This window comes from Rhyacophila brunnea, unplaced genomic scaffold, assembly GCF_057557595.1.
Source record: "Rhyacophila brunnea isolate RB1 unplaced genomic scaffold, BYU_Rbru_1.0 scaffold_1, whole genome shotgun sequence".
Classification (NCBI taxonomy): domain Eukaryota; kingdom Metazoa; phylum Arthropoda; class Insecta; order Trichoptera; family Rhyacophilidae; genus Rhyacophila; species Rhyacophila brunnea.
In genome coordinates this window covers 28989903-29016500 of record NW_028232751.1, presented here as the reverse complement: position 1 = coordinate 29016500, position 26598 = coordinate 28989903, and the positions used below count along the sequence as shown (strand labels likewise).

The 26598-nt window shown below is 36.4% G+C and overlaps 1 protein-coding gene across 3 annotated transcripts; it reads left to right on the top strand.

The window, feature by feature from the left end:
• The first annotated feature begins 3071 nt into the window (after nt 1-3071).
• On the top strand, nt 3072-25520 carry rno (PHD finger protein rhinoceros). Of its 3 annotated transcripts, none has more exons than XM_085942911.1 (9): nt 3072-3692; nt 4233-4268; nt 4746-4932; nt 5993-6172; nt 7307-7501; nt 8029-8226; nt 14807-15023; nt 15548-15737; nt 17072-25520. In XM_085942911.1, the coding sequence occupies exons 5-9, from the start codon at nt 7329-7331 to the stop codon at nt 24376-24378; spliced, it is 8085 nt and encodes a 2694-aa protein (XP_085799037.1). In that variant the 5' UTR covers nt 3072-3692; nt 4233-4268; nt 4746-4932; nt 5993-6172; nt 7307-7328; the 3' UTR covers nt 24379-25520. The 3 variants fall into 3 exon arrangements, with proteins under 3 accessions (XP_085799037.1, XP_085799029.1, XP_085799033.1); XM_085942903.1 differs by having other exon boundaries at nt 4665-4932; XM_085942907.1 differs by having other exon boundaries at nt 4233-4277; nt 4665-4932.
• The last annotated feature ends 1078 nt before the right edge of the window (nt 25521-26598 follow it).

The following is a 26598-nucleotide window of genomic DNA, read 5'->3' as shown; positions in this document are numbered from 1 at the left end:
CCTAGTCGAATACATTGCATAAATGAAAAATATCACCACATTGAGCATTTCATTTTTCAACGCGATAATTTTGCCGGGCAGAATAAAAATAAATACATTGCTGCAATGTATTCATATGCCATCGCAAATTCACAACAAATTAAAACGATGACTCATAAATTTTTGATCATTGGGCATTCCCAAAATGAAGGTGATAGTGTCCATTCTACAACACTGAACAACAGAAAAAGTGGACCGATATTTTTGCCCAGCCAGATGATTGCCATTTTTCAAACAAGTAAGAAAACAGGACAACAATACATAGTTAAACCTATGACAACAAACAATTTTTACAACATAAAAACACAGCAGATGAAATCGGTAGAAATTACAACATTGACGAAAATAGAGAAAAAGTTTTGTGGCAGAAGATTAAAGTTATAAAAGTAGACAGGGACTATCCATATATCATTTTTTTTAAACCAGTTATGGATAATTTAGGAAATTGAATGTCAAAGAGGTAAACTTCAAGGTAAGTCTCAATTTATCCAAAGCATAGGTACCTATCAAGAACGGCCAAAAATAACGCCAAATAAAAAGAAGAATTTGCTTTCTCTGTGCACTGCTAAACATCATGAATTTTATTATGATTTTTGCTTCTCTCCTAAGTGATGATTAAAAATTTAAAATGATATATTATAAAAAATTGTATGTACCTAGAAATTTAATTTTCCCATTAAATAAAATAATTAAAGCTTTTTTTGTTTGAACTAATAATTTGTATGTTTCTTGTCTTTTTTTCAATAAATCGTTAAAGAATGCATTGAGTTTTAATATTTTAAAAACCTTCCATTACACTTCCTAACAAATTAGTTAAAAATATTGGAATGATGGCAGGGAATTTTACATAGAAAGTAGGTACCTATTGATTTGGTTCAAATTTTACTATGAAAATTTCTTAATAAGAATAACTCAGAAATATTCGAATATCTTCAATTTTGTCAGCAAATTTTGAAAAAAATAGGTTTTTTCCGTCTGCAGTGCTGAAAAACAGTACCTACTAACTAGATCTTTCGTAATACGTACCAAGTGCGTATCATATTAGGTATGTCTAAAGAAATTACATTTGCATAAGTAGGTAGGTATTTACCTACCTAACAAAAAAACACCTTGCACACTTCAATATTTTCAGAAAATTATCGCATGCTCCGGTTCATAAACTTTTCTATTTCGAGCGCTGCGAGATTATCTATTTTATATAGGTACCTACATAGTTAATTGTTCATTGCGATGTTAAATCGTTGATACGGAAAAGTTTTATTTTTCTAACTTTATCGGTTAAGTTCTTATTCAAAAAAAAAATCCTTAAAAAGTGGTTTCAAATTGAGCTCACTAGGTAATCTTTAAAATATCGTACTCTGTACTGCATTATTTTTTGTAAACCAGTTTACCAAAAAGTGTATACGAAGCAAATAAATAGTGGCCAGTGGATCAGGTTACGAAACATTATATTGAGTCAATGCCGACTCAAGTAGAAAGCCAATATATTCACAACGACTGGTCCTACTTTTTCCGCCCCTCCCGTTGTTGTCTATGAATGGGTGACCTGTCATTGTTCTATAGCAGGGTTTCCCAAACTGTGTTCCGCCGAACCTGAATAGGTGTTCCGCGATCATTTGGAAAGGTTTTATACACTGCAACACATTTAAAGATCTTCTACTAAGTAGAAGTAAAATAAATAAAACTAAAATAATTAAAGAATCTACTTCATATTGAAAGGCGAATGATGATTAATCTTAATTCTTTTTAAAAAATGTCGCCTGCGGCGCTGTTTCACTTCAAGCATACTAAAATTTTATAATATGTGGTTTTGCCATACTTTGCCATAATTTTTGATTATTGTCGATGTTTGACATGTCTATAATTATTGTGCATAATATCCACATAAAAGTGGGTGTATTAAAAATACAAAAAATCGCTAAAAATACCCATAATTTTACCTCGAACACCACTTGGAATATGCAACTGTAGATTGTCACATTGCCTTTAACCTTAGCGATAAGTAGGGGGTCCGCTTCGGGAAGTGGGGGCCATGATCTAGATACAGACGGAGGACCATCTTTTCTCACACCGTGGGCATGAATAAGATGGGGTATTTTGTTTTTAACTGACCGGCTGACAAGTCTCGTCAGTTTAACGACAATTGCCAAAATTGGCAGAACAGTTAGCTGCGCTGATAAATAACCTACAAAATATACTAAATGTTCCGGTAAAATTTTCGGGTTTGCGAAGTGTTCCATTGCAGAAAAAGTTTGGGAAACCCTGTTCTATAGAGTGCTCATACTGACGTGTCTGTTGTGTTCACAAAGTGAATGGTTTGATTTGGATAGATGAGTTACATGATAAACAATACACTAGCATTAACACACGTTCTAAAAATATAATGCATATATCAATGCTACATTTTTTTGGAAATCGATATTACCGCTGGTTTTTGTGTGAAGGACTAGTCTGACTTTGACAGCTGATGAATAACAGGAATGTATATTATTTATATCACTAATAGTTCATATATTTGATTTGAGAATTGTTTATAAATCAATTTGAAACGAGAAAGGGCGAATCAATATGTCAAGCAATCTGGTATCTGATTTTGACAGCTGAACAGTGGACCATTCGTTGTTTGTGGAAAAAGATATGCTCAGGCTTAATTAGTGTAAAGATGGCGCTGATTGAGTAGAAATACGAAACCGTTGGATCATCACAATTAGTGTCTATGACGGCAGATATTCGAAACCGTTGGATCATCAGTAATCATCACAATTGGACATAGTTATGCAGAAAGTAACCATTCCACAAAATTATGTAAGAGGGTTTTCTCTACGTTCTGCTGAAAATAGCCAAGCCACAAAAAAATTATTCTTGAAATAAAATACTATTTCTTATACTATACTTTAGTGTCTATGGTGGCAGATATTCGATACATACAATCACAATGAAGTGTGTCTGAAAACGCATCTTTTATTCACCTAGCGGCAAATCATCAAACCTCTGTATTGATATCGGAGTTTCTCTCATGGTCTATAGAGTCTATAGTCACGGGATATTGCATTCCTAAAAATAGTGTCAATAAGCAGTCTATAAATTTAATTGTTGTTTCATTTATCATTACACCTTTAAGTTATTCTCCAAAAGAAAAATCACAACAAAATTATTGCGAAATTGACAATCCCTTTTGATTCGACGCGGACGTTCTATTCTCTTTTAATTCATAATAAAATATACCTGACAGCAAAGAAGTGCCGTTCGGTTTCTCTGCGCAAGTGAATCGTAGATGGTCACGTGATCTTAATGTATTTACAACAATGGCGCCAAAGAGTTCTCAAGTGAAAGTCATCAGATTTTATGGATTATTCTACAGTTTTAGACTGTTAGTGTTTTTTAGATCGTATTGTGTATGAAAACCCTTACAAATGATGCATTCGTAATATAGCGGCACTTATCTATATTAACACTACTATTGTGCGTTTGTCTATAACCACGTCAGTCTTGTAGGCTGCGGTGCTGCTCTCTCTGTTGTCAGTTAATGCTCTGTGGGCTTACCGAATGGAGTAGATGAGTTCTGTATAAATATTTACTTTAAACGTTTTTTTTTTTACCGAAAATGGACGATTCTGATTGTTTGAGAATTTACGCACTCGAGTGGTAAAAAGGTGAGTTTCTCTCATGTTTGAAAGCTTATGTAGGCCTACTGTTTATTGCTGGGCGGGTATTTGTGTTTACAGTATACATCGTAACAAAATTCCCGTCAGTGGCCCGCCATACATTTTGCCGTTAGCTTCACACAAACGTCAAATTCACGTTTTATCAAAATATTTAGCATTCTATCACTTAGATTTTGCCAATGCTGTCTGTGTGCACTGATAAGACTGTCTCGTTAATGGCAGTATTATGACGGCTGACCACGGAGTTGCATACATAATATTTACTTGATTAAATTGACAACTTGCATAGCTCGATTAGGTATATTAACATCAGTCATATGTAACATAATTTTCATGATTTTACTTCTACAGGATCATTCCATTGATAACATAGATGTTTGTATTCATCATGTTCTATTTATTCATTATTACATTGAATAGTATTCGTGTGTATTTACATCCATTTGTCACATACATACTTAATTATACATGTTAAATTGCTATTTCAATGTATGTATTCATATATCAATCTATTTTGTTTTGTTTCAGATAATCCATACCTACACAAGAAAAGTGCGATATGTAGTAAGTAGAGTGAGTTTTTGTTTATGAGATCCTTGGGTACAGGATGGTTTATGCTAATTTGACTCTTTTCGGCTTGGTTAAAAGACTAATTATTACAATATAATAATATAGAACAAATTTAATAAAGTCATTCACCAATGCAACGAGACTTTCTACAACTGGAAAGCTAATCCATTCTCATTCAGATCATTTATAAAACGATTCATTCTGTGTTTATCCACTTTGTATTATTTAAAAATTGTTTCATTGATAAAAAAATGGTACTTTGTTGTGTCATACGAACACTGGTTCCAGTCATTTTATGTTGGTATTATGTTACATTTATTTGACACCTGCAGGTGGTCATTTGCATTTGTTCGCCAACTATCTTCTGTTATTGAATAGATACATGTTTAGGTTCACAGATAATGCACACTTTAGACTTATTAGAGGATCTTATAAAAGTAAACCCAACTCTGCAATCTATGCGGTTTAAAGGATTTTTAAGTGGATTGTGTTAATGACTTGAGGGTTCAAGTTGTCGTATAATTGTGTGTCACTGTGGCGGAAATAATGACTCGACTCCAAACGCCAGCTACTGCAAGGCCGAGCAAGAATGTGATCCTTTTCTGCCATGGGAGACTCATCCCAAGGCCATAACGGAGGTGGATGAAATAATGATAAGGTTTGTTTTGTTCCAATGGGTTCAACGATATCAAATTTTGCTGACTTGTTATCATCTCCCATTTCCTTTGCCGATGCGACTGTAGATCCTTGGCAGCCGACCCATTTGTTGTAATTGCGACCCATTAATATGAGTTTATTTTATGTTATTATATTGGCGATTTGTCTACGTGGAGTTTTGCTGTTACAAATGTTTTATATATGATTACGTATTGTGTCTTTCCTGTCGAGTTGACAGCATCTTCAGATTGCATTATAACCTTAAAATTATCATGGAAATGTATTGTTCGCCTATTGATCACAACTGCAAGTGGCATATAATTCACATTTTCTTTTTAGGGAATTGGTATACAAACAAATTCTGCCCTTTTACGACATATTTTTAGATGTATTTCTACAAAATGTGTGCGCTTGCGATATTATACATTTACTCATTTGGAGTGATATAATGACGACTATAATTTTGGTTTGTATTTACTGGAAATGAATAAAAAGCGTTGTTAAATTTACTTAGGGTAAATGATATCTATTTTTACTGTAAGCGAAATAGATGCAAATTATTGTCTACCTAATTAGTCAATTAGTAAGGATGATTTTATATTATAAACTAATATTTTCATTTAAATATTATTTATTTTGTCCATTTCAATTTTTATGTTACATTTTGTCATTGGTAATTCTATCTCAACCTGTGTACTTACTATATGCGATATAATATTTTGGTTAATCTATTGAAAATATAAAAATTTATTTCCCATTTATTTTTTAATGGCAGTTATGAATTAGAAATAATGGCCGCACTGTACTAAAAGTAATTCTTCAGTATCTCTTTCATTCAATTTGCAAATGTATTGCAAGAAAGGCATATTAAATTTCATCTCACCTACCACTGCTTACCTACTCATTTTCATTTTGTAGTATTTCTGTGTAGTATTTCCTTCGCGTAAAGACAAATGTGCATTGTTAACAAAAACAATAAATTTCATATCATTTTAGATAAGAGTGGCGCTTCTTATAACTACATTTTCTTTTATACAAGTAAGCTTTTTATACTTCCACAGGTATCAGTTACGACCAAAGTTCCGTCGGACAGTAACGGAGTGATATGCCCTTTCTTTTGATTTGCGGGATAAGAAAAGCCAATCAATGTGGTTATATGGCTTTGATACATTTGTTTGCAAGTCTGTGATACCTGCGACACCGTCACCCATTACAAGGATTCACACTACCTAATTTAAATGGTAAAAAAATAATTGAATTTACAATTTAAATCCTTCAGAATAGATTCGTGTATAGAAATGAACTTCCGCATTCCTGGTTGCGCCAGCCCTTTAAAACTGGTTTTTTAAATATGTTTAAGAACATTTTCCCGAGATTATGTATAGGTAGATTAGTGTAGGTAGATGTCAATGTTTGATTATTTAATTGATGAATCACAAATAGTCTAAATACTACTGGGACAAAAATAGATATGTGGATTTTCTAATACAATTTAAGTATATTTGGTTAAGTTTCCGCTTTGAGTTTGCATTAATTGTTAATGGACATTTGTACCACATATCTATTTTCTTTTACAAATAACGAGACATTGCGTAAATGCAGTTTATCTTAGAGCTGTGATATTTATTAGTAATTCTTAATAGTTTGATTCTATATAATATATATATATATAATTTTAATAGTCCAGTTTCTTGACATTTTTGTAGTTTGTACTGTAATTAAATATAATATATTATTGATAGTCATAAAATCTAAGCATCATGTGCATCTTTGTATTAAACCAATTAAAACCACTTGGCATTTGAAAGTTTGGGCTAACACGCTTTGCTCTTTATTCTTTATCCATTTCCCAAACAACCTTTGTAATTGATTTGACAATGTCGCTTCATTGCATTTTATTTAGCTTGTTGGTCATTTTTCCTTCCTGTCCTTCCTTTTAAATCAAATTTTGGTTACTATGATATTGTGATAATATTAAGTAAAGCCATGGATACACAACACCGAGATATATAAACAGGATAAAAAACACTCGCATAACACACATATTTTGACTGATACTGGCAGTAACATTTGTAACAAAATTATCACTATTGTAATTGAGATGACTACACACTACTCAGGTAGTTGGTAAGTCTGTTTGTTGCTATAGGGAAAAAAAAAATTGTACAAAAAATTTTTTTACGCTCAGTTAATGTTATTAAAAATTAGTTGCGTCCAAATGCCATCAGTTTGACAGTAACAAGAATTAGATGCCACAATTTAATTTAATGAAGCTAAGCTCTATCCACATTGTAAATATTTGTTATTTTCACATAATTTTTGAAGGTAGACAAAAGTTATAACTAGAATTATAATGTCGTTTTGTTTTTTTCCAGGGATTACACAACCGTTTATGCAATGTCGCTACGAGGAAATAAGCGGGCGACTAATCGTGGGGATGATCCGGGGGTGACGAAACGCCGCAAGGCGGAGGTAGAAGAGAGTATGCCGCCTTTACGGCATATTACCGACATGAAGATTACCTCTATTTATAACCGCAATGTCCCCGAACCCCCCGCCGAATTGTTTAGGTGTGTAACATCATGAAATCACTCATTACCATTTGAAACCATTACATTTAGCATAATTAATTTATTTACACACAAAAAATGTTATTTACAGTGTGATACACACTCCTTTAGGCTTCAGCCACACTGAAGTGTTTCGCTTAGTACTAAACTAGGTGCTATACTTGTCTACTAAAAACACTACTACCACATTGCATGCTACGTGGTTAAATACAAATTCAGTTGACATTTGGGAGCGCCCAAGTCAACAATGTCACTCTCATAACTAACCAGAAAGCTACTTCTGACAGAGAATTTACGTTTCAAATTTTTTCATTCTGCCACCCTAAAATGTTTAGTTATTATAGAAGATTGTCGTGATTCAATAAAAGTTAAGAACCCGTCTCTAGATCATAACATTATCTATCTATTTCAAGAATAAAAGCACTAGTATCTAAAGTTTTTGTAGGTAATGTGGTAATTTACCGACTGTATGATTAAGGATTTAGCTTAATTTTGAATTGAAATTTTAATTTCTTTCACCTTTACAGGAAAGATCTTATCAGCGCAATGAAACTACCAGATTCTGAGCCCTTGGTAGCTGATGAATATTGGGTAATAACCGATCCATGGAAGCAGGAGTGGGAAAGAGGGGTCCAAGTTCCTGTCAACCCTGATTCATTACCTGAGCCAACTGTCACTAAGATTGAACAAAACACAGCACTCACCACTGCAAACGAATTCAAATTGTAAGTTTTTTTTATTAAATCAATTAGAATTAGTATCCTATTTATTGTATATTCATATTCGATTAACATTTCTGTAAAGATACTACTTACTATTTATTATGGCGAAATAGATTAATCATTCAATTTCATAAACAATGATATCTATTGTCACTATCGTAATAATGTAATAACGTAAATAGAAGCGACTTCTGTATCAAAAGGTGCTTGCATTGCTTTAGCCATTGATAGGTGACACTCCTATTTATTTTGTTTACATATTCTAGTAACCTTGAAATTGCCTTACATCTGTCATTCTACAATTTTGCAATAGTTGTCAAATGCAATAAAGCGCAATCCCAGTGTAATTTACTAGTGTCAAATTTCAAAACAGACAACTTGTTGAAATTAGTAATGTCATTGACATTATTGTAATGAGTGCTTTTCAATCATAATATTGTGGACATGCACATATTCTAAGTTTTTGGTTACAGGTTTTTGTCTATATATTATTTTATCTGTTTTGAGAGAATTACTATCACAGTGTTTCTCAGTGCCTTCTTCCAATGATAATTTTATATACGGCTAGTATGTCATTAATAATTGCATATAATATATTTGGTTCCATCATATTTAATTGTGAAAAAATTAAGATTGTTTTAATCATTTTGTAATTAATTAATACACTTTTTATATCAACACAACCTTTTTATCAGCTGAGCCAACTTATCTATTTCATAATCGTTCACTGGTTGCATAGGGTAGGGTACAAGTGTTGCGGAAAATATTACATAGGATATCTTAATAAAAATCAATCGTTATTCTATAGGTCAATCAACAATAGTCTCATAGAGGACTGCTGAGTTGGTTGTAAACGTATTCAACAGGTATTTGTCATGATTAAAACCTTCTTTTGAGAGATTCCTGGTTTTGGATAAGTAGACATCACACGTCAGAAATGAAAAATACCATCTCAATTTTAAATGAATAATTTAGTCATTGTTATATATTAAAATATATGTATGTGGCGCGTACGAAGCTATAATGACAGCAATATAACAACACTACACTGTATATCAATGATATATTATGTTTGCAGCAAAATAAGCTCTAAAGGTTACATGTAATTAATTAACAGATAAAAGCATGGGTATACGTTACGTATATGCTTGGATATTTTTTCACAATTTCATTTAGTCAGTGAGCCGCAATAAATGGTATGTCTGGACGTAGATTGTGCACCATTGGATTAGATTGAAAGTAAGCTACATATAACTGGCTTAGTGTGCTAATGACTTGAGTATTTAACGTTAACTGGTCAACGGCTGGTCGGCCCCAAGTGGACACATTGACGCCAGTAGATGTGTTCATAGCAAAAGTTGGGAAATGCCAAACTACCAGCAAGTCCCATCTGCTGGCGTCCCCGCGGCAACCTCCGGGCAATGCAGCGTAAGCCATAGCTAACAGCAGGGGGCGAAGGGCAATAAAACTGGCCTTCTGGCTAAGGGAAGGAAATCTCGGATGACAACCGGCTCTGTAAACTGACGACCCAACATGGAAATGAGTAATCCTCTCTAACTCGAGAATGCGCATTGGGATTTACAATGTTCGCACCCTGCGTACCGCCGGAAAGGACCTGCACGTCACACATATCATGTACACCTACAGTGTGGACATCCTAGGGCTGAGCGAAGTGCGCTAGAAAGAAAGGCCCGCCGGGAGAAAATTGATTGAGGGTTACTCTATTGTCTACTCAGGTCAGGAGCAATATCATCGCCAGGGAGTGGCAGTATTGATGTCGGAGAGAGCGGTCCGTTACCTCGTGAAATAGGAACCAATCTCGGAGAGACTGATACATGCCTCCTTCAAGATGCCTGGTAGCTCCTTGACCGTCTTTCAGTGCTATGCCCCCACTGAGGATGCTTTCTACGATTCTCTCCACGCGGCAGTCTCCACCATCCCCCGAAGAGACCGTGTGATTGTAATGGGGGATTATAATGCTAGAGTAAGAGCAGACCCGGTGCTTGGCCCCACGGTGATGAGACGACACATCCTCGCGGCACACATCTGAATCCAACCTCATTGAGGCGGACTGGAGCCTCATAAAGAGTGCGATTGTGTCATCGACCCATACTGTCCTTGGTACCAGAAGGAGTGAGCAGCCAAAGTGGATGTCTGACGAAACGTGGGTTGAAATTGGAAAGCGAGCCAGGCTAAAAGCCCTAAGAGACAAGGAGACAGACCCCGACCAAACTGAGGACCGCCGGACTGACTATCAGACCCAAGATAGGGTAGTCAAACGATCCGTGCGGTTGGACAAGCGCAATTTTATGAACCGGCAAAATGAAGCGGCATAGGAGGCAGCAAGCAGAAATGACACCAGGAAACTCCTCCGAATCACCCGTGAAGTCTGTGGCAGGTAACCACTAACTCGCGGAGCTATTCGTAGCCCCTGTGGAGCAATAGAGTCTGACGCAGAAGGCGTCGAGAAGATTTGGAAGAATCATTTCTGCGGAGTGCTGAACCGCCCACCCCCTTTGGATCCCTTCGACATATCTGCGGAAGCTTCACTTTTGGGCATTCCCCGAGCGACCGACATTTCCGATTGCCCGCCCACGCACACCGAGATAAAATCAGCTGTGAAAGGGCTCAAGAACAGAAAGGCACCGGGGCGGAGAAATTCCTCAAGTACAGCCTGAGCGCAATCCTGTGCCCTATTTTTCATCTGATGACAAACTTGTGGGAAGAAGAGCGCTGTCCACACTTCACAAAAAAGGTGACCCTCTTAGCTGCGACGATTTCTGAGGCATTACGCTACTCAGTGTTCCGGGAAAGATTTTGGCAAACATCCTCTTGATGAGAATAAGGGACCCAATAAAGCACATCCTCAGGAAAAACCAGACCGGGCCAAATCTACAACCTTCGATGTTTTCTCTAGCAGAGCCATGAGCTGAACAGTCCGATGGCTTGCTGCTTTGTGGTTTATGAGAAGTCCACACCGCCCTTCCCTCCTGGAGGATACTGGGAGCATATGGGATCCCTCCCAAGATCATTGCCATAATCAAATGCCTGCATGAGAATAGCGAATGCTGTGTCAGAATTGGAGACACTGTCACGGAATGGTTCGTGGTCACGACTGGAGTCAGACAGGGTTGTGTCCTTGAACCGTTTCTCATCCACTTTGACTTCATTCTACGAAAGTCAATACCACCCGACCTAGGCATGGCCCCACAGTGAAGCTATGCGACCTGGAATACGCCGATGACGCTGTCCTATTCGATAACTCAATCCATGGCATTCAAGAGACAATCGACAGGTTGCATAACAACTCATCTCGCATTGGTTTGAAAATCAACGCGAAGAAAACATTTTGTGTAATTGATCCAGATTTCCCTCTGATTAGCGACAGACAAAACATCAAGAGCTTCGACAGCTTCAAGTACCTGGGGGTACACATCACGGGAGATGGCATTTTGAAGAGCTCGCTATCTGAGTGGGAATGGCTGGAGTAACAATCAACTCGATGCGGAATGTTTGGGACTCGTACTCGCGATTGTACTCGGTCAAAACCAAATGCCCCCTATTCGACGCTTGCATTCTGACGGTGCTGCTATACGGTAGCGAAACATGGCACCTTATGAAGGCTCAGAGCAACCGTATACCGAGCTTCGAAAACAGATGTTTGCGACGGATGCTGGGTGTGCGGTGGATTGACTTTAGGAGCAACGAGGAGATAAGAGAAAGCACCAAGCAGCCTCTCATCACGCTGAGAGTGAAGAGGCGACGTTGGACCTGGCTCGGCACGTGTTGCGGATGCCAGAAAAGGACCTGAACCTGGCTTGCCTGTTCTTCAAGCCGACCGGATTCCGGCGTCCTGGAAGGCCGCTAATTACTATCTATAGTGTATATACGGCGGAGCTACAGGATGATATTTGACCTGGAGAGCGTTAGGGATTCTTGGAGGTGCCGTGTGGTATCCATATGCTCCAATTAAAGGGCGGATATGGCCGAAGAAGAAAAAGATTTAACATACTCCTTACTGATAATATATAGGGAGCAATGCTGAGCAAATCACATGCGGCCGTCAACACACACGCAAATGTAAAACACATACACACGGGCCAAGCAGACCAAACATGCATTCAAACATTCACATTACATGAAGCGCCTAGTTTCAAAAGCCCCTAAACCGATTTTAGGTAGTTTTGAGAAAAATGAGAAAACTCATCTATTAAATCTGTGAACTTTATGTATTTATTTTTTAATTCGTTACATTCTAAAGAATATTTTAACTTTCCATTTTAGGGGTATTTGAAAAGCACACCCAACCATTTTAGCGGGTTTTTTTACTCTAATTTTTGATCATACATATTGACGGTTTTTGGCATTTTTAAAGTTCAATCTTTGGCCATCATATAGGTAACAAAAATATCCATCTAAATACATATCTAACTCAAAAATTTTCAAAAACCGAAACTAGGCGCTTCACATTATTCAAACTAATGAAGTGGTTTCTCACGTATACTTCAAATTAAAATTTTAATTAAGGGTACGCACTTGAAACTCGTCTATTTCTGAAAAAATCCGTATTTTTGTCTACTTTTTATTTCCATATTTGACATTGACAAAATCTTATGCCGGGTCCACACTGGCAACCTCGTTAGATTTTATGATATTTATTGTAAAATTTCTTAAGCAATTATGATAATTATTGTAAAATTTAATCAGGTTGCCAACAACTTGTTTCCAGTGTGGATACGGCATTAGGTTTATCAGTAGTATTTAATATATATTATGTTGACTACGAATATAAATAAGCTTATAGAAATTTATGTAAAGGTATGCTTCAATACAGCTGTTGTGGGCAGATAGCCAAAATTATGTGCATCTATACTTTGTTAGTCATTGCTAATCTATGGGTGATACGCACCCTTCGTAACCCGGAAATGCCACGTGCATCATGCTGACCTGTAGTATGGACATCAACTATTCCACCAATTGTTACAGTTATGATTGCTCCATAGATAGCCATAGGATTTCTCTTTTGAAAAATTTAAAAGCCATTTATTTAGCAAAATTTATGTGCGAGGTATAAGCATGGTCCACACATCCTGACGCAGAACCCAATGCCAAGATCATTGGCGGGCCCCTTACCTAACGGCATTCATAAAATTAAAAATATGTTCCTAATAGTATTAGTGACATAATACTATTAATGAAATTCAGTTAAATAAAATATATCGGCCGATTGCACAGTAATTACATAATATTATTATTCATATTTTTCGAAATATTGAGAACCAAGATCTACTAAAAGCTGTACAAGTTTTATCGATATTTGTCAAGTAGTTTTTGAGTTATAAACAAACAAATAGACACACCTACTGGCGGCTCTCGACTTTCCTATGTAATTGGTTCCTGAAAATGTGTTCAAAAGTAAAGGTGGGATATGCGTTCTGGACATGGTCGCGATAAGCGAAATTTCGCAATCAACCGGGGGATTCCCTTGTTTGGCCTATCTACGTTTATTGTGCAAAATTTGCGATTACATACTGTCAAGTAATGCATTATAGCACCGTTTTACAGCACTCACTCGCTCGTATTCTTTGTCGTTCACTTCTAAAAACTCCATGCATTGATTGTGAAGAGAAACGGCCTTTTCAATGGGTTTAATACTTGACTTTCGCACGGGAACAGGTTCGGAGACATCATTTTCTAGCGACGTATTGCAGTCCATTTCCTGCAGCTCTTCATTAGCTGTTATGGGTTCGCCGTGTGATTTTAACAAAGACTGAATATCATCTACATCAACACCTTCGATGCCTCCGGATATAGCTATAAGACTTATCTCTGATGATATTTTGAATATCATTTTCATAATTGCAGTGAACTTCAACAATTTCACTGAACAACCTTTTCCAAACACCCTTCATATACGACTGGGTGACTTCATTCAACGCTTCGTCGATGTTTCTGGTAGCTTTCATAATATTAAATTGTTTCCACCAAACCCGCATGGCATCTCTATCACCTCCATCAGTTTCTTCAATGAGTTGAAAGAAGATTTAGACGATCCTTGGATGCTTTAAATCCAGAAGCAATCTTCTCCTCTATGGAAATAAACATACGTCTTGGCATTCGTTTCCAATAGAGTCCCGTCTCATTCACGCTAAAAATTAGATTTGGTGAATAATTTCCCCTTTCCACAATTTCCATTTTTAAAAAAAGATCGCTATATAACGATCTTAAAAAACATCAAAAAGTGTACGTTAAAATATTTATTTATCAATATAATAAAACTAATGAGGTGTATTGGCAATCAGGTGTTTTTTTTATAAACTTGTCAATAGTGGTTGAAGGTGACGGGGAGCAGAGAAGAGTGGAGTGGACTGCATGGAAGTAGCGTACAGTTTTTGCATTATCAACAAAAATCTAATTTTTAAGAAATGTACGAAATAGAGAATTGTTCGAAAGTCCAAGGCTGTCTGTGTTTTATTATTGGTCTTATGATTATTTTATTATAATCTATACTATAGATGATTTTTGCTAGTCAGTAAGTTTGTAATGGTCCTCATGCTAATTTCAATGTAATTTTTTGTTACAGGCATAAGCAAAAGTATGTGAGATTAACACGTGATGTACACTTCAGTGACACAGAGCATTATCTCAGCAGTGCTGTGGCAAGAGCGGAGGCGGCATGTGCCTATGACATGGACGCGTGTGATGCTTCCTGGTTGAAGGCCCTCAACGGTGAACGTGCGCGGTCTGGCTTGCAACCCTTACGGGAAGAGCAGCTTGAACGTGTTATTGAAGAACTAGAGGTATTTATCTCATTGTAATATAGTGTACTATAATGAATTTTCCTATGAAGGCATATCCACGGTATGTTTATGAGGATGGAACAGTTTCTTTTTTGATTAACATACCTATTTATCTACCCCCATCCATACCTTCTAAATATTTTTCTAATAGATATGTGTCTAAGGGTCCCAAATTATGAATGTAGGCCAGTTTGCACAACCTGTGTGGCAGAGTAGAGTAAACCTTCGTGAGATAAATACACTATATATGGGAAGCCATTAAAACAGGTTATAGTAGCTATAGATAGATACATCTACATATTTTTTGTTAAGAGTTTGGTTGTATTTGAACTTTTTTTGGAAATATACACCTCAGTTATATTATATATCATCATCATACCTCATTATATTGATGTTGTTTATTGAATTGATTAGAAACTGATACTTACTGATATTAGAATATCATTTTGGAAAGTATTAGGTAATAGTAACTTTATTTATAAAACTGTAATAGTATGTTGACTTAATGCAATTAATATTTTCAGATTCGCTGTTGGGATAAGATCCAGGCCATCATGAAATCGGAAGAGGGTTTCGGCATCGAATATGATGAAAACGTCATATGTGATGTTTGTAGATCACCAGACTCTGAAGAGGGGAACGAGATGGTTTTTTGTGACTCATGTAACATTTGTGTCCATCAAGCTTGTTATGGGATTACCGCCATTCCTTCCGGTAAATATATTTGATATTTTGTAAGTTAACCTCTTCACCGCGGAGTGGAGCATTTAATTACTATTTAAGTAACATGCTAATAATATTATACTCAATACAGTATAACTCCCTGTGAATTTGAAGTGTCAAGGGACTTTGGAATACTGATTTTGATTTAGAGAATATATATATTTATATCTAATATATATTTTCATTAGGAATTTTGCTAATCGTGACCGTGTCAAAAACTATCCCATGTGATCAACAGGGGATACATTTTATACAGGCTTATCTAACTCGTGGTATGAATTTCACAGTCCTGTAATTTATTGTCTTGAATATTGCACGCGTATTTTTTGACATATTGTCAGTTGAAAGTCTACCATTTAACACAATGGATCGTTTCTTGACCGCACAATGCATAAAAATTTTACAATCATACTATGAAAACTACCGTTTTTGATACTTTTGGTGGATTTTTTGAAAAGAGCATCACTTGTACTAAAATAATCAATAATTAAAACATAAATTTCGTTACAATGGCGTTTGGCCTACTTTGATATCAAGCTACTCATATATTGGGAATATCGTCACTTACTCAGAATTGAAACAGAATTCGTTTTTACCACTTGAAGCGTAAATTGATTCAAATTTTTTATTTTTGCAATTCACCGCGTGCAAGGTACCGTCATACATACACCTACCGGCAGTAAAAAGGTTAAACAAATTCAAACTAGAACTTGGATTAACCTTTATAATCAATATATCGTCGCTTAAGAAACAACACCGCGGAAGTCAATTAATTAAAATTTTCAGGGGAAACAAAACACGTCTCAAAAAATTGAAAATTGATACCTTTTAACTTTTTTTTTTTGTGTTTAGTTAAAAAATTGTTTTTTTTAACTAAACACAAAAAAAAATAAGTTAAAAGGTACCAATTTTCAATTTTTTGAGACGTGTTTTGTTTCCCCTGAAAATTTTAATTAATTGACTTACGCGGTGTTGTTTCTTAAGCGACGATATCTAAAACTTCGAAGAAGAAAAAATTCATAGTTTTTTGTGTTTGGTGCGGTAATAAAGAATAAAGTTATATAATTTTATAAAACTAACTAACATCATCTGTAATATGTATTCTTAATTCAACGAAAACAAATAAGTCAGGATTTAATTGATTTTTAAAAACTTTCTGCAAATTGTATTCTTAGTTGAATGAAAACAAACCAGCTTTTGAGTATTTTTCAGAATAATAGCTAAGACAAGTAAGGAATATGGATTTATGACATTAACCATATATATATATATATATATATTTAATATTTATTGATGAATTCTAACTGAATTATATTGGTTTCCAGGACAATGGCTCTGCAGACCCTGCGAAGCCGGTGTTCGTCCAGTGTGCGCTTTGTGTCCCACTCCCGGTGGTGCCATGAAAAGCACGCCGTCTGGTGATGAATGGGCGCACGTAAGCTGTGTCCTGTGGGTACCTGAAGTATCTATAGGATGCGCAGAGAAGATGGAGCCGATCACTAAAATCTCTGCAATACCGTCATCGCGATGGTCGTTGTTATGTGTTTTGTGTCGTGAACGTTCTGGTACTTGTATTCAATGTTCAGTGAAGACATGCAAAATTGCATATCATGTGACATGTGCTTTTAGACATGGCCTAGAGATGCGTGCTATAATTGAAGATGAACTCGCCGATGATGGAGTGAAGCTTCGATCGTATTGCCAAAAGCATAGTGTCACTATAAAGAAGGAACGAGGCTATGTTGAAGACGAGGATGAATTGAAGAGAAAGAGACGCAAAGATATGACATCCGAAGAAAAGACTCAAGCTCGTGCTATTCGTTTGCATGAAATTGAAGTTGAATTCGACAAACATGTTAGCATCAAAGATATCAGCACTCACTTATTGGATGTTGATCAAGATGGCATTTATTACATTTACAATTATTGGAAATTAAAGAGAAGGGCCGGCCTAAATCGACCCCTTCTGCCACCCAAAGCTGATGAATCAGATATGCTTTCGCATCGACAAGAGCAAGCAGATTTGGATAAGATGAAAATGTTTGTACAACTGCGACAAGATCTTGAAAGAGTGCGTAACCTTTGTTACATGGTAAGTCGCAGAGAGAAGTTATCTAGATCATTTTTCAAGATGCGCGAACAAACATTTCACAAGCAAGTGGCAGTTCTGTCTGGAGAGAATGCATTGTCACCACAAGGTATGACTGCTGTCATTGAAGCCAATCATGGTCCTTCAATATATGACAGACTGTATTCACACCCAGGAGCTGTCCACCATACGTCTGATTTACATTTCTTGGCACAAATTGCCGGAATAGAGTCAGAAGATGAAAAGAAGAAAGACCTCAATGGACTAGTCAAGAATACAAGACTGTCAGAAAATCCATACAAACGTCCGTATTTGAATGGCTCAGCTAGGAGAAGTACCAGTCTGTACAGTGGACTGTCTAGTGGTGCTGAAAGTATACCAGAAAAAGATTCACAACTCGTATCCAAGTATCATGGATCGATTTATTCAACAAGCGATGATGAAACACCGAATATAGTCCCAAGGAAAAAGAAAATTTTTGTTAAAGAAAGAGAATCTGCTGAAAAGCCAAAGGCCTGTGAAAAGAAGAAGACCAGAACATCAGTGGCCTCTCGCAGTAAAATAGACAGCTCAAGTGAAGAAGATATAAATGTCCCTGCTAAGAAAGATTGGCCTAGAAGCCGAACATTACAGCAGATGGAGAGAGAAATGGGAGCTCGTCCCTTATCTGGAACTGACAGTGATGAACTAATGCCGATAAGAAGAACGAGGAAATCAAAGCTTACTGCTGATATTTACTCTGATAGTGAAAATGATAATATTAAGAATGAGGATGATGTGAATGAAGACAAATCTTCAAACGCTACAAGTGATTCACAACAACATCCATTTCGTACGAAAGCTGCTGTCAAAGAATTTATTCCATTACAGAAGACTGCTGGGAAGACACGATCTAAAAAGCTTCTGGCTAAAGATAAACAGCATGAATCTGATGAAGATATCAAGGATAAAGAAAACTTTAAATCTTCTAAGAATAAGGATTATCCTACAGATTTGATAGTCCCACAGCGGCAAGCTGCAAAGAAAGCTTCAGAAAATATGCGTTCTAATACAGTTAATGTCAAAAATAAAGATCAGATTGATGCCATTATAGAGTTAAAACTTCCTCCACCTGTTGAAGAAAGTGTTACTAAACCTAAATCTAAGCAAAAGGTAAAGGAGAAGAGAAGGGATACTAAAGATTCAATAAACAAAGATACTCCTAAGAAGGACAGAAAAGTTTCTACCTCAGGCAATGACGTTTTTGAATTTGAGAAAGATCCCGAGAAGGACAGCCCTGACATATTGGCATATGTACCCCAAAGACAAGCTGCCAAAAAAGCTGCAGAGCACATAAAGAGTGGAATGGCCAAGGGTCCAGGAGCTGAGCCTGTGGTAGAAGAACCAGGAAAGAAGAAAGAAGTTGCCGATGTTGCTAAAAAATTGTCACCGAAGAAAGATGAAGATAAGAAAAAGTCACCGAATAAATCTAGTTCTAGTTCAACTTTCGGCACCAGTAGCAGTAGTAGTTCATCTAGTACTAGTTCTGATGAGGATGTAGGAAAGACTAGAAAAGTTTTAGATAAGAGAAGTATGGTAAAGTCATTGTTTTCACCTCCCAGAAGGATGAGTGTTGACCTGCCCTTTCTTGACAAGGGATCAAAGGTTGCCTCTTCATCCAGTCCATCCAGTGATTCTGAAGCACATAAAGATGTGCACAAGGCCCCCGTTTGTAGTTGGTCGCCTCGTAGGTCCCGCCAAAAGAAATCCAAATCCCCGTCACCTATTCCGAATGCTACCAAAGCAGGTGGTGGCATTATCCGCAAGGCCCCGGACAAGAAGCTCAAAACTTCCGATGGGCAGCCTCACTGCGGGATTTACTCACCGCCTGCTGAGGGAGAGAAATCATCTCGAGCCCGCTTTCCATTGCCTCGGTCTTCAGCACGTACTAGGACCCGAAGTACTACTGCAGGGCCGCGAAATCTGCCTCACCGGAAAGATGCAGGGCAGGGAAAACCAAACAAAACCGAAAAAACCTCCTCCACTACTCAAAAAGATTCCAAAGAGAATTGTCAGTCCAGTAAACTTTCATCTGAGGAATGGAAAACGGACAAGAAGGTAAAACATCAGTTGAAGCGTTCGTCAACTGAAGTTCAGGAAATAAAGAATAAGCAACAGATTGTGCCTCAGTTAGATTTTGATGAAACCAAACAGTTTGTTGATTCTAAAGAAAAATTGTCCAAATATGAACCGGATCCCAGTTCTGATAATTTAAAAGATCAGAATACTGGTAAGGATGATAAAGATGAGTTATCAAAGAAATCATCTAGCCCTATCCCAATTTCTGCAAGTCCTATACTCAAGCCAGAAGTTCGTAAGTCTCCAGAAAGTGATTCTGAAAAACATGTAAAACCAATAATATCCCAATTGATATGTGATGTAGAGAAATCCGATAAGGTTGACGCAGACAGTGGGTTGAAGATTGAAAAGGAACCAACTACTGCTCACGATGAAAAAAGTCCTTGTAAAAGTTCAAGTAGACTTCTTAGCGGCACACATATAATCAAATCACCAAAAACACCACTAGATGTAGAACACAAAATGTCGGAACCTTGCGAAGGCCAAACACCGAAAATGTACAAAGACATAGGTAATAGGGATAATTCAAAAATAACTCAACTCGATTCAGCTGTAAAAGTTTCCACTTTTGAAATAGTTCCTCCTGAATTGAATGAAATGCAGGAGAATGAGCAAAATAGACCAAGTAATAAGGCATCTCTCCTGGCATCTTCATATTCAAATCGTTCAATTTTTTCACCACAGCCTGTAAACAAAGATACTTCCTGTTTAGAACTACTAGACTTTGAGAATGACATATTAGCAGTAGATGAAACAGTGAATGATGATGGGTTTAATATATCACAAGGAAGTGAAGAGATGATGAAAGTAACCACTCCCCTCACTTCAATGTTTTGTTCAGAGTTTTTATTCAAAGAAGATTCAAAGGAAGATAGAGGAGCGCGTGAAACTCTCGATCTTGTTGAAAAGCTAAGATTACAGTACAATTCCAAAAAATCTGGACCTCAAAATCAAAATGACACATCTTTTCAAGATGTTTGTGAAATTAAAGAACATGAAAATATTTTACCTTCCTTCGCTGATGAGCATATGAAAGACGATATTCTTGAGCCGCCAAAATCTTTAAATTTACCTCATGAAATCGACACTGATCATAACAAAGTAGAGGTTATTTTTAAAGAATCCCACCAATCACCAAGTCTCTGTGTCGTAAATAATATTGATGTTTCTGAAAAGGACAAAGATTTGCCCGATATAGTTATGGAAAAATTAGATGTTGTTAAAAATGATGATGAAAGTGATAAATGGACTACGAATCACAGTCAAAGTCAGTTTACTGATAATGAGACGTGTTTGCCAAATGAAAAATTGATGCCATATAATATGGATCATACCAATAGTCAAGATATAATGCAAAATTCATCTGAGATACATAAGGAGTTACTTAATAAAATAGAAACTCAAGAAATGCTATCTGTAGAGAAACATTTTGAAAGTCCAATGGAAAGTAAACAGGACAGTGCCGGTGAATCATTACAAGCAATAGTACCAGGTGAAGGTCAAGATAATAGTATGTTGAATGAAAGGCTTCAGGCCCATTCTTATGATGGTGATATTGGTATGCAGCCTCCCGAATCCACACCAATACCATCACCATACAATAGCATGAGACAACAATTGAAATGGACTGATAGTCGAATGTTGCCTGTTCGAAGATCCTCAACAACCAGTTCTGAATCTGACTCTTCAGCGAGCTCTCCGAAGCGTGATGATGTACATTCCAAGCCAGATGAAAATATGCAGCCTCAAACACATACTGGGATTTCACAGAATTACCCAAGAATTCCCTATTTTTTTCAATATCCATCAGAAGCTTCTCCATTTGTTGGCAATTTGCCACTGTATCCTCCTGTAACTATTGGACAACAGAAAACTATAACATCACAAGTAGTTTCGTATCCCCCAAATTTGAATATGTCTTATCAAGGTGCCAGTTCTTTATTATCACACATTCCGAAATCCATTGACGAGCAATTAGTATTTACAACAAATTGCTCGGCAGCATTTACATCTTCGTCTCACAATATGGCTTTGACGACAGCAATGGTTGCACCATCAACGCCAAAGCCGTTGAGTGAAAACTCCCCGATACATGAAGGGGAGCCTGTGCTCACACCGCCTAATTCGTTTTCTATGGGAGAATCGCCTTTACATGCAAATGATGACTTTTCATGCACTACCGAGTTACAAAATCAAATATCGGAAAAGCCGTTGACGGTAAACGAAGTTTCTCCTATTCAAGGGAAGAAATCTCCCACCAAACCAACAAGAATGTCATCAAGGTTTATTAGTCAACAGGGTAAGTCACCTGGAAAGAGTCCTGGTAAATCACCTAAACAGGTAGAGGTGTCTGCAAAAATTACTTCAAATCGGAGAGGTGTAGCAAGAAATTCTCGTGGATCAAGAAATAGAGGACGGCCCAGAGGTAAAGGAAGCCAACAAATGCAGAATTACTCTCACATGGACATAGATTTTCTTGGCAGTAGTATTTGCAATAAATTTGTAGGTACTGTTTACGATTTTGATGAAGACATTGCGAATGATAGTATGGGTGACCTAAAATCAATGAGAGACAGAAGAAGATCTACTGATAATCATGAGCGTAAACCTGACAGTGCGTACAGAGACGCTTCTCAATCACCAACGTTCACAAGTCCTTCGCATCAGCAGCCAAGTAAACGAACATCTTATTCAGCAGATGTTAGGGATTTAAGACCACCATCTCCTGTTGTAGAGCGGCAAAATGTAGAACCTGCAAAATCTTCTCCTGTCAATATATCAGTGGGGACTGTTGCACAGGCATTTACAAGTATAGTAGTCCAACCAGTTTTACCAGGACCCGTTGACATGCGTACATACAGTGCATACGAGCCATCCACCACAGATGCATTCAATAATCAGCTCTTGGGTGCTTTTGCTAGTGGAACAGCAGATCAACAGTTGGCTGATATTGATGAAGAAATGGAAAAGGAATTGCATTCAGCTTTGATTGCTAGTAGCAATAAGTCACAGGAACCGCATATATCGTCACCAAAGGTATCTTCTGAGCCTAAAGAAGCAATTAGCGAAGAACCTGTTCAACAGACTCAAGACTTAGCTACTCCTAAAGTTTCGCTTACAGATTCTCGAAATCAGCTGAAAGTGAAAATCAAAGGTCCTTTCTTAGATGCCAATTATTCTACTAGCTATGTCGCTCCGGTGATACAACAACCTAGTCTCCCTAATATAGAACAACAGCCTGGCGTCCACATGCTTGGAGCACCGAGTGCTGTTGGTTCGATCACTGCTGCAATGATGTCGGGTACCTCTAATTTACGGCGAATGAGGAAAAAAGAACTATTAAGGCAGTACTGTACTCAGGATATGAATATGGATGATCCAATGTCCGGTAATGTGTTCAATCAGGCGACGCCACCCGTGCCTCCCATCACTTTCAATAGAACTATAATTACAATTCCTAAAGCTGTCGCATCGATGACTAGTATACCGACAAAAGAAGATTATAAAGCTGTTGTGGATGCCAATATGGAAAAGAAACGGCGGAAAGTTTCTAGTACATTAGTCAGAGAACCCAATGAAGTTGATGTACAGGACATACGGAATACTTCAAGTGGAATGCTGACGCAGTCACAATTGGCTCTGTCTTACAAACGTAGAGGGAGATTGACGAAACCTTTCCCTCCAATGAGTGACTCAAATAGTGTCCCCTCGGCACCTAAATTAAAAATTAAAATAGGCAATTTATTAAGTAGCGAACCTATGGGTGTTAGTGATCCTGATTGTGATTTCCAATTCAAACCACCCAAAAAGCGATTGACCAGTATTCCAAAGCCTACTGTCGAGGACTTAAGGCGGGAAAGTATGAAATATAGACGCAAGGTGATGGCTGATTTTGAAGAAGGTGAAAAGGAGAAAAGGAAACGGTTGAAAAGTCAAAAAAGAAAAAAAAAAAGAGAGAAAAGAACCCAGCAAATGCATATTGTGAATAAACAAAATGAGAATGTGAATAAACTCATAATCCGTATTGCAAGAAAGAAAGATAGTTCCAGTGGATGTAGTAATGCCAATTATTCTGAAGGTGAAACATCAAATATGCAAACTGAGAAACCTGCAGAGACACCTAGAGCTGCAACTGCCACAGGCGATCCTTTCGATTACGATCCGTCTGCTCCTGATCCCTTAGCACTCGATTCTCCTTTAGCGACCGATTCCTCTTCTGGCAATTCTCTGAAAGTTAATACCACAAAAGTATCTCCTATTCGGTTAAAATTAGCCAGAGGTGCTGGTGGCTCCGGCTACGTAATGAAAGACTCGCCGGGACTTCCTCGTGAAGAATCTTCCAGTATCCCTTTGCTGGATTCAGCTAATCCAGATCCTCTCGGTTGTCCTCCTTTACCCCACAGTAAACATTGTGAGGTGAGATGATAATCATAGTTTATAATAATAACCTTATTTAAATTTTATTTTGTATTAGTAGTGCATTTATCAATCATAGGTATTAAATTATTATATTATGACAACAAGAAAATATGATGTTTAAGGTGAGAAAACCTGTTGGATTTATATGCCATTACTTGAGGAGTTTAACAATTAATAGTAGCCACTGTGAGTGAATATTTTTCTTTATGAATTTGTCTTATAAAGCCTACCAAACGATGCAGTCAAATAGTTTGTTAAGTAACCTTCACCCTAGTAAAACGCATTCCTAATACATAACATTACTCATTTGAAGAACTGTTATAGCAATAATTATTGTTCAATAATCTTTAATCCTTATATTTTGTAGAGAAATCATAATAATTAGTTGGTAATTTTGCAGAAATATGTGTTATTTATTATTTTTATACAGCCTAATCAAATAAATGTAATGTTTAAAGGTAAAATTTCTAAAGATTCACTCTGTGGTATTTTTTGCTATCATGGCTATAATGAATTTTAGTCTGATGTCTATATTTTTTTATTCAAATTACCTAATTAATAGTTTTATAGTATTTTAATTATTTATTGACTCCCTTTAACACACCTATAAATCAATTTTAGATTTTTTTAAATTTATATAATTCTGTATGTTAACTGTTTTTATTTGGTTGCCTGCTCGTTTTGATCGTCATTTATATTTTATTTATTTAATGTGTTTCAAGTATGTTTTTTTTTTAAATTGTTACGTTGTTAATTTTGTATAAATACATATATCAGTATTTGAAAGCCTGCATAATTATCGCCCTTAGTCCATAATCATTAATTTTCAAAAGACTGATCTAGGCTACTGTACATTTATCTACTTTCATAATTTTAGAGTTGGCAAAGTGGACAAATTGTAAACTGCCTTTATAAGTTAATTAATAGTTATTTTTTGTAAATTATTACTTGCTTATAATTGTGTTATTCATATCAAATTTAGAAGGATTCTTTCTGATCATAATTAGAAAGTAATTTTTATCAAACAATGGACTAGGGCTGGGATGATGCACCCATAGTACCTGTAACAGCATAATATGATTTGGTTTTGCATAGTACCTGTAACAGCATAATATGATTTGGTTTTGCATAGTACCTGTAACAGCATAATATGATTTGCTTTTGCAGACAGATAAATTTAATTATAACTTGCTTATTTTTTCATAGATTATATTTATTTATACAATTCTTAGTCTTAATCAAAGAGGCTGACATTTACGTTTGAGTATTCTACATGAAAAAGAAAAATAATCTCACTGTCATCCTATATGAATTGTGTGGAAAGTAGAATGTTTGGGTGTTTTAATGAATTTTTCAAGAGTATTGTAATGTCAGCCCACTTTACTCCCCACACTGGTCTAAGTAGAAGTTGGGAGGCAATACATCTTAAACACTCCTGCCCTACTGAGTACAGTAAAGATATACAGTGAAACCCCGATTCTACGGTTTTCAAGGGACCCTAAAAAAACACGATAAGTGCGGGATATATATAAAAAATAAAATAAAAATAAAACTCATTTTTCTCCTGGATTTTTTTCGACATCTTGAATTTCAGTTTCTCAGCTAGAGTTCTATTTTTTTCATGGGGAGCATTTTAGTTGCGACATATAAAAATTCGTGATACGAGATGCGAGGCAAGCCTGACCGCCGACCGACCTATGCAAACAAAGCGACGTGACTGAAAGGTCTGTATATATGTATCATAAACAATTCTACTAAATCGAAATGAAAAATATTCAACAAAAACGGTCAATCGGGATAATATTTTTGACGGGACCATAATATTTAGACGATAGATCGAGGAAAACGATAAATTGGGGAACGTATAATGCGGGACTATTTAACATTGTTCTTATGGGTGTTTGGTGGGACTTTCAAAAATGAATGATCCGTGCGAGAAAACGATTTATGCAAGAACGGTAGATCGGGGTTCCACTGTACCGTTTTTTTACACAACAGGATTACAGTAAAAATATTTTGAGACACATTCTTTTAAAAATAATTTTAATTAATAAATCAATTTCTTTTTATTAATGTTATTGTATAGATACAAGAAATACTTCCTACATGCCTTAGCTGGTAGCTGTTTTACTAATAGCATATTAATCACTATTGTATTGTACAAATACTTTGGCAAAATGATAACGCAATAAATGTATATTTTAACTATCATTACCAGCCACCCAT

What these genes read in the sequence shown, in the direction of transcription:
- rno (XM_085942911.1), top strand. Translation starts at nt 7,329, where the DNA reads ATGTCGCTACGAGGAAATAAGCGGGCGACTAATCGTGGGGATGATCCG. An exon ending in ACTGCAAACGAATTCAAATT is followed by an intron (nt 8,227 to 14,806) that starts GTAAGTTTTTTT and finishes TTTTTGTTACAG; the next exon opens with GCATAAGCAAAAGTATGTGA. An exon ending in GATTACCGCCATTCCTTCCG is followed by an intron (nt 15,738 to 17,071) that starts GTAAATATATTT and finishes ATTGGTTTCCAG; the next exon opens with GACAATGGCTCTGCAGACCC.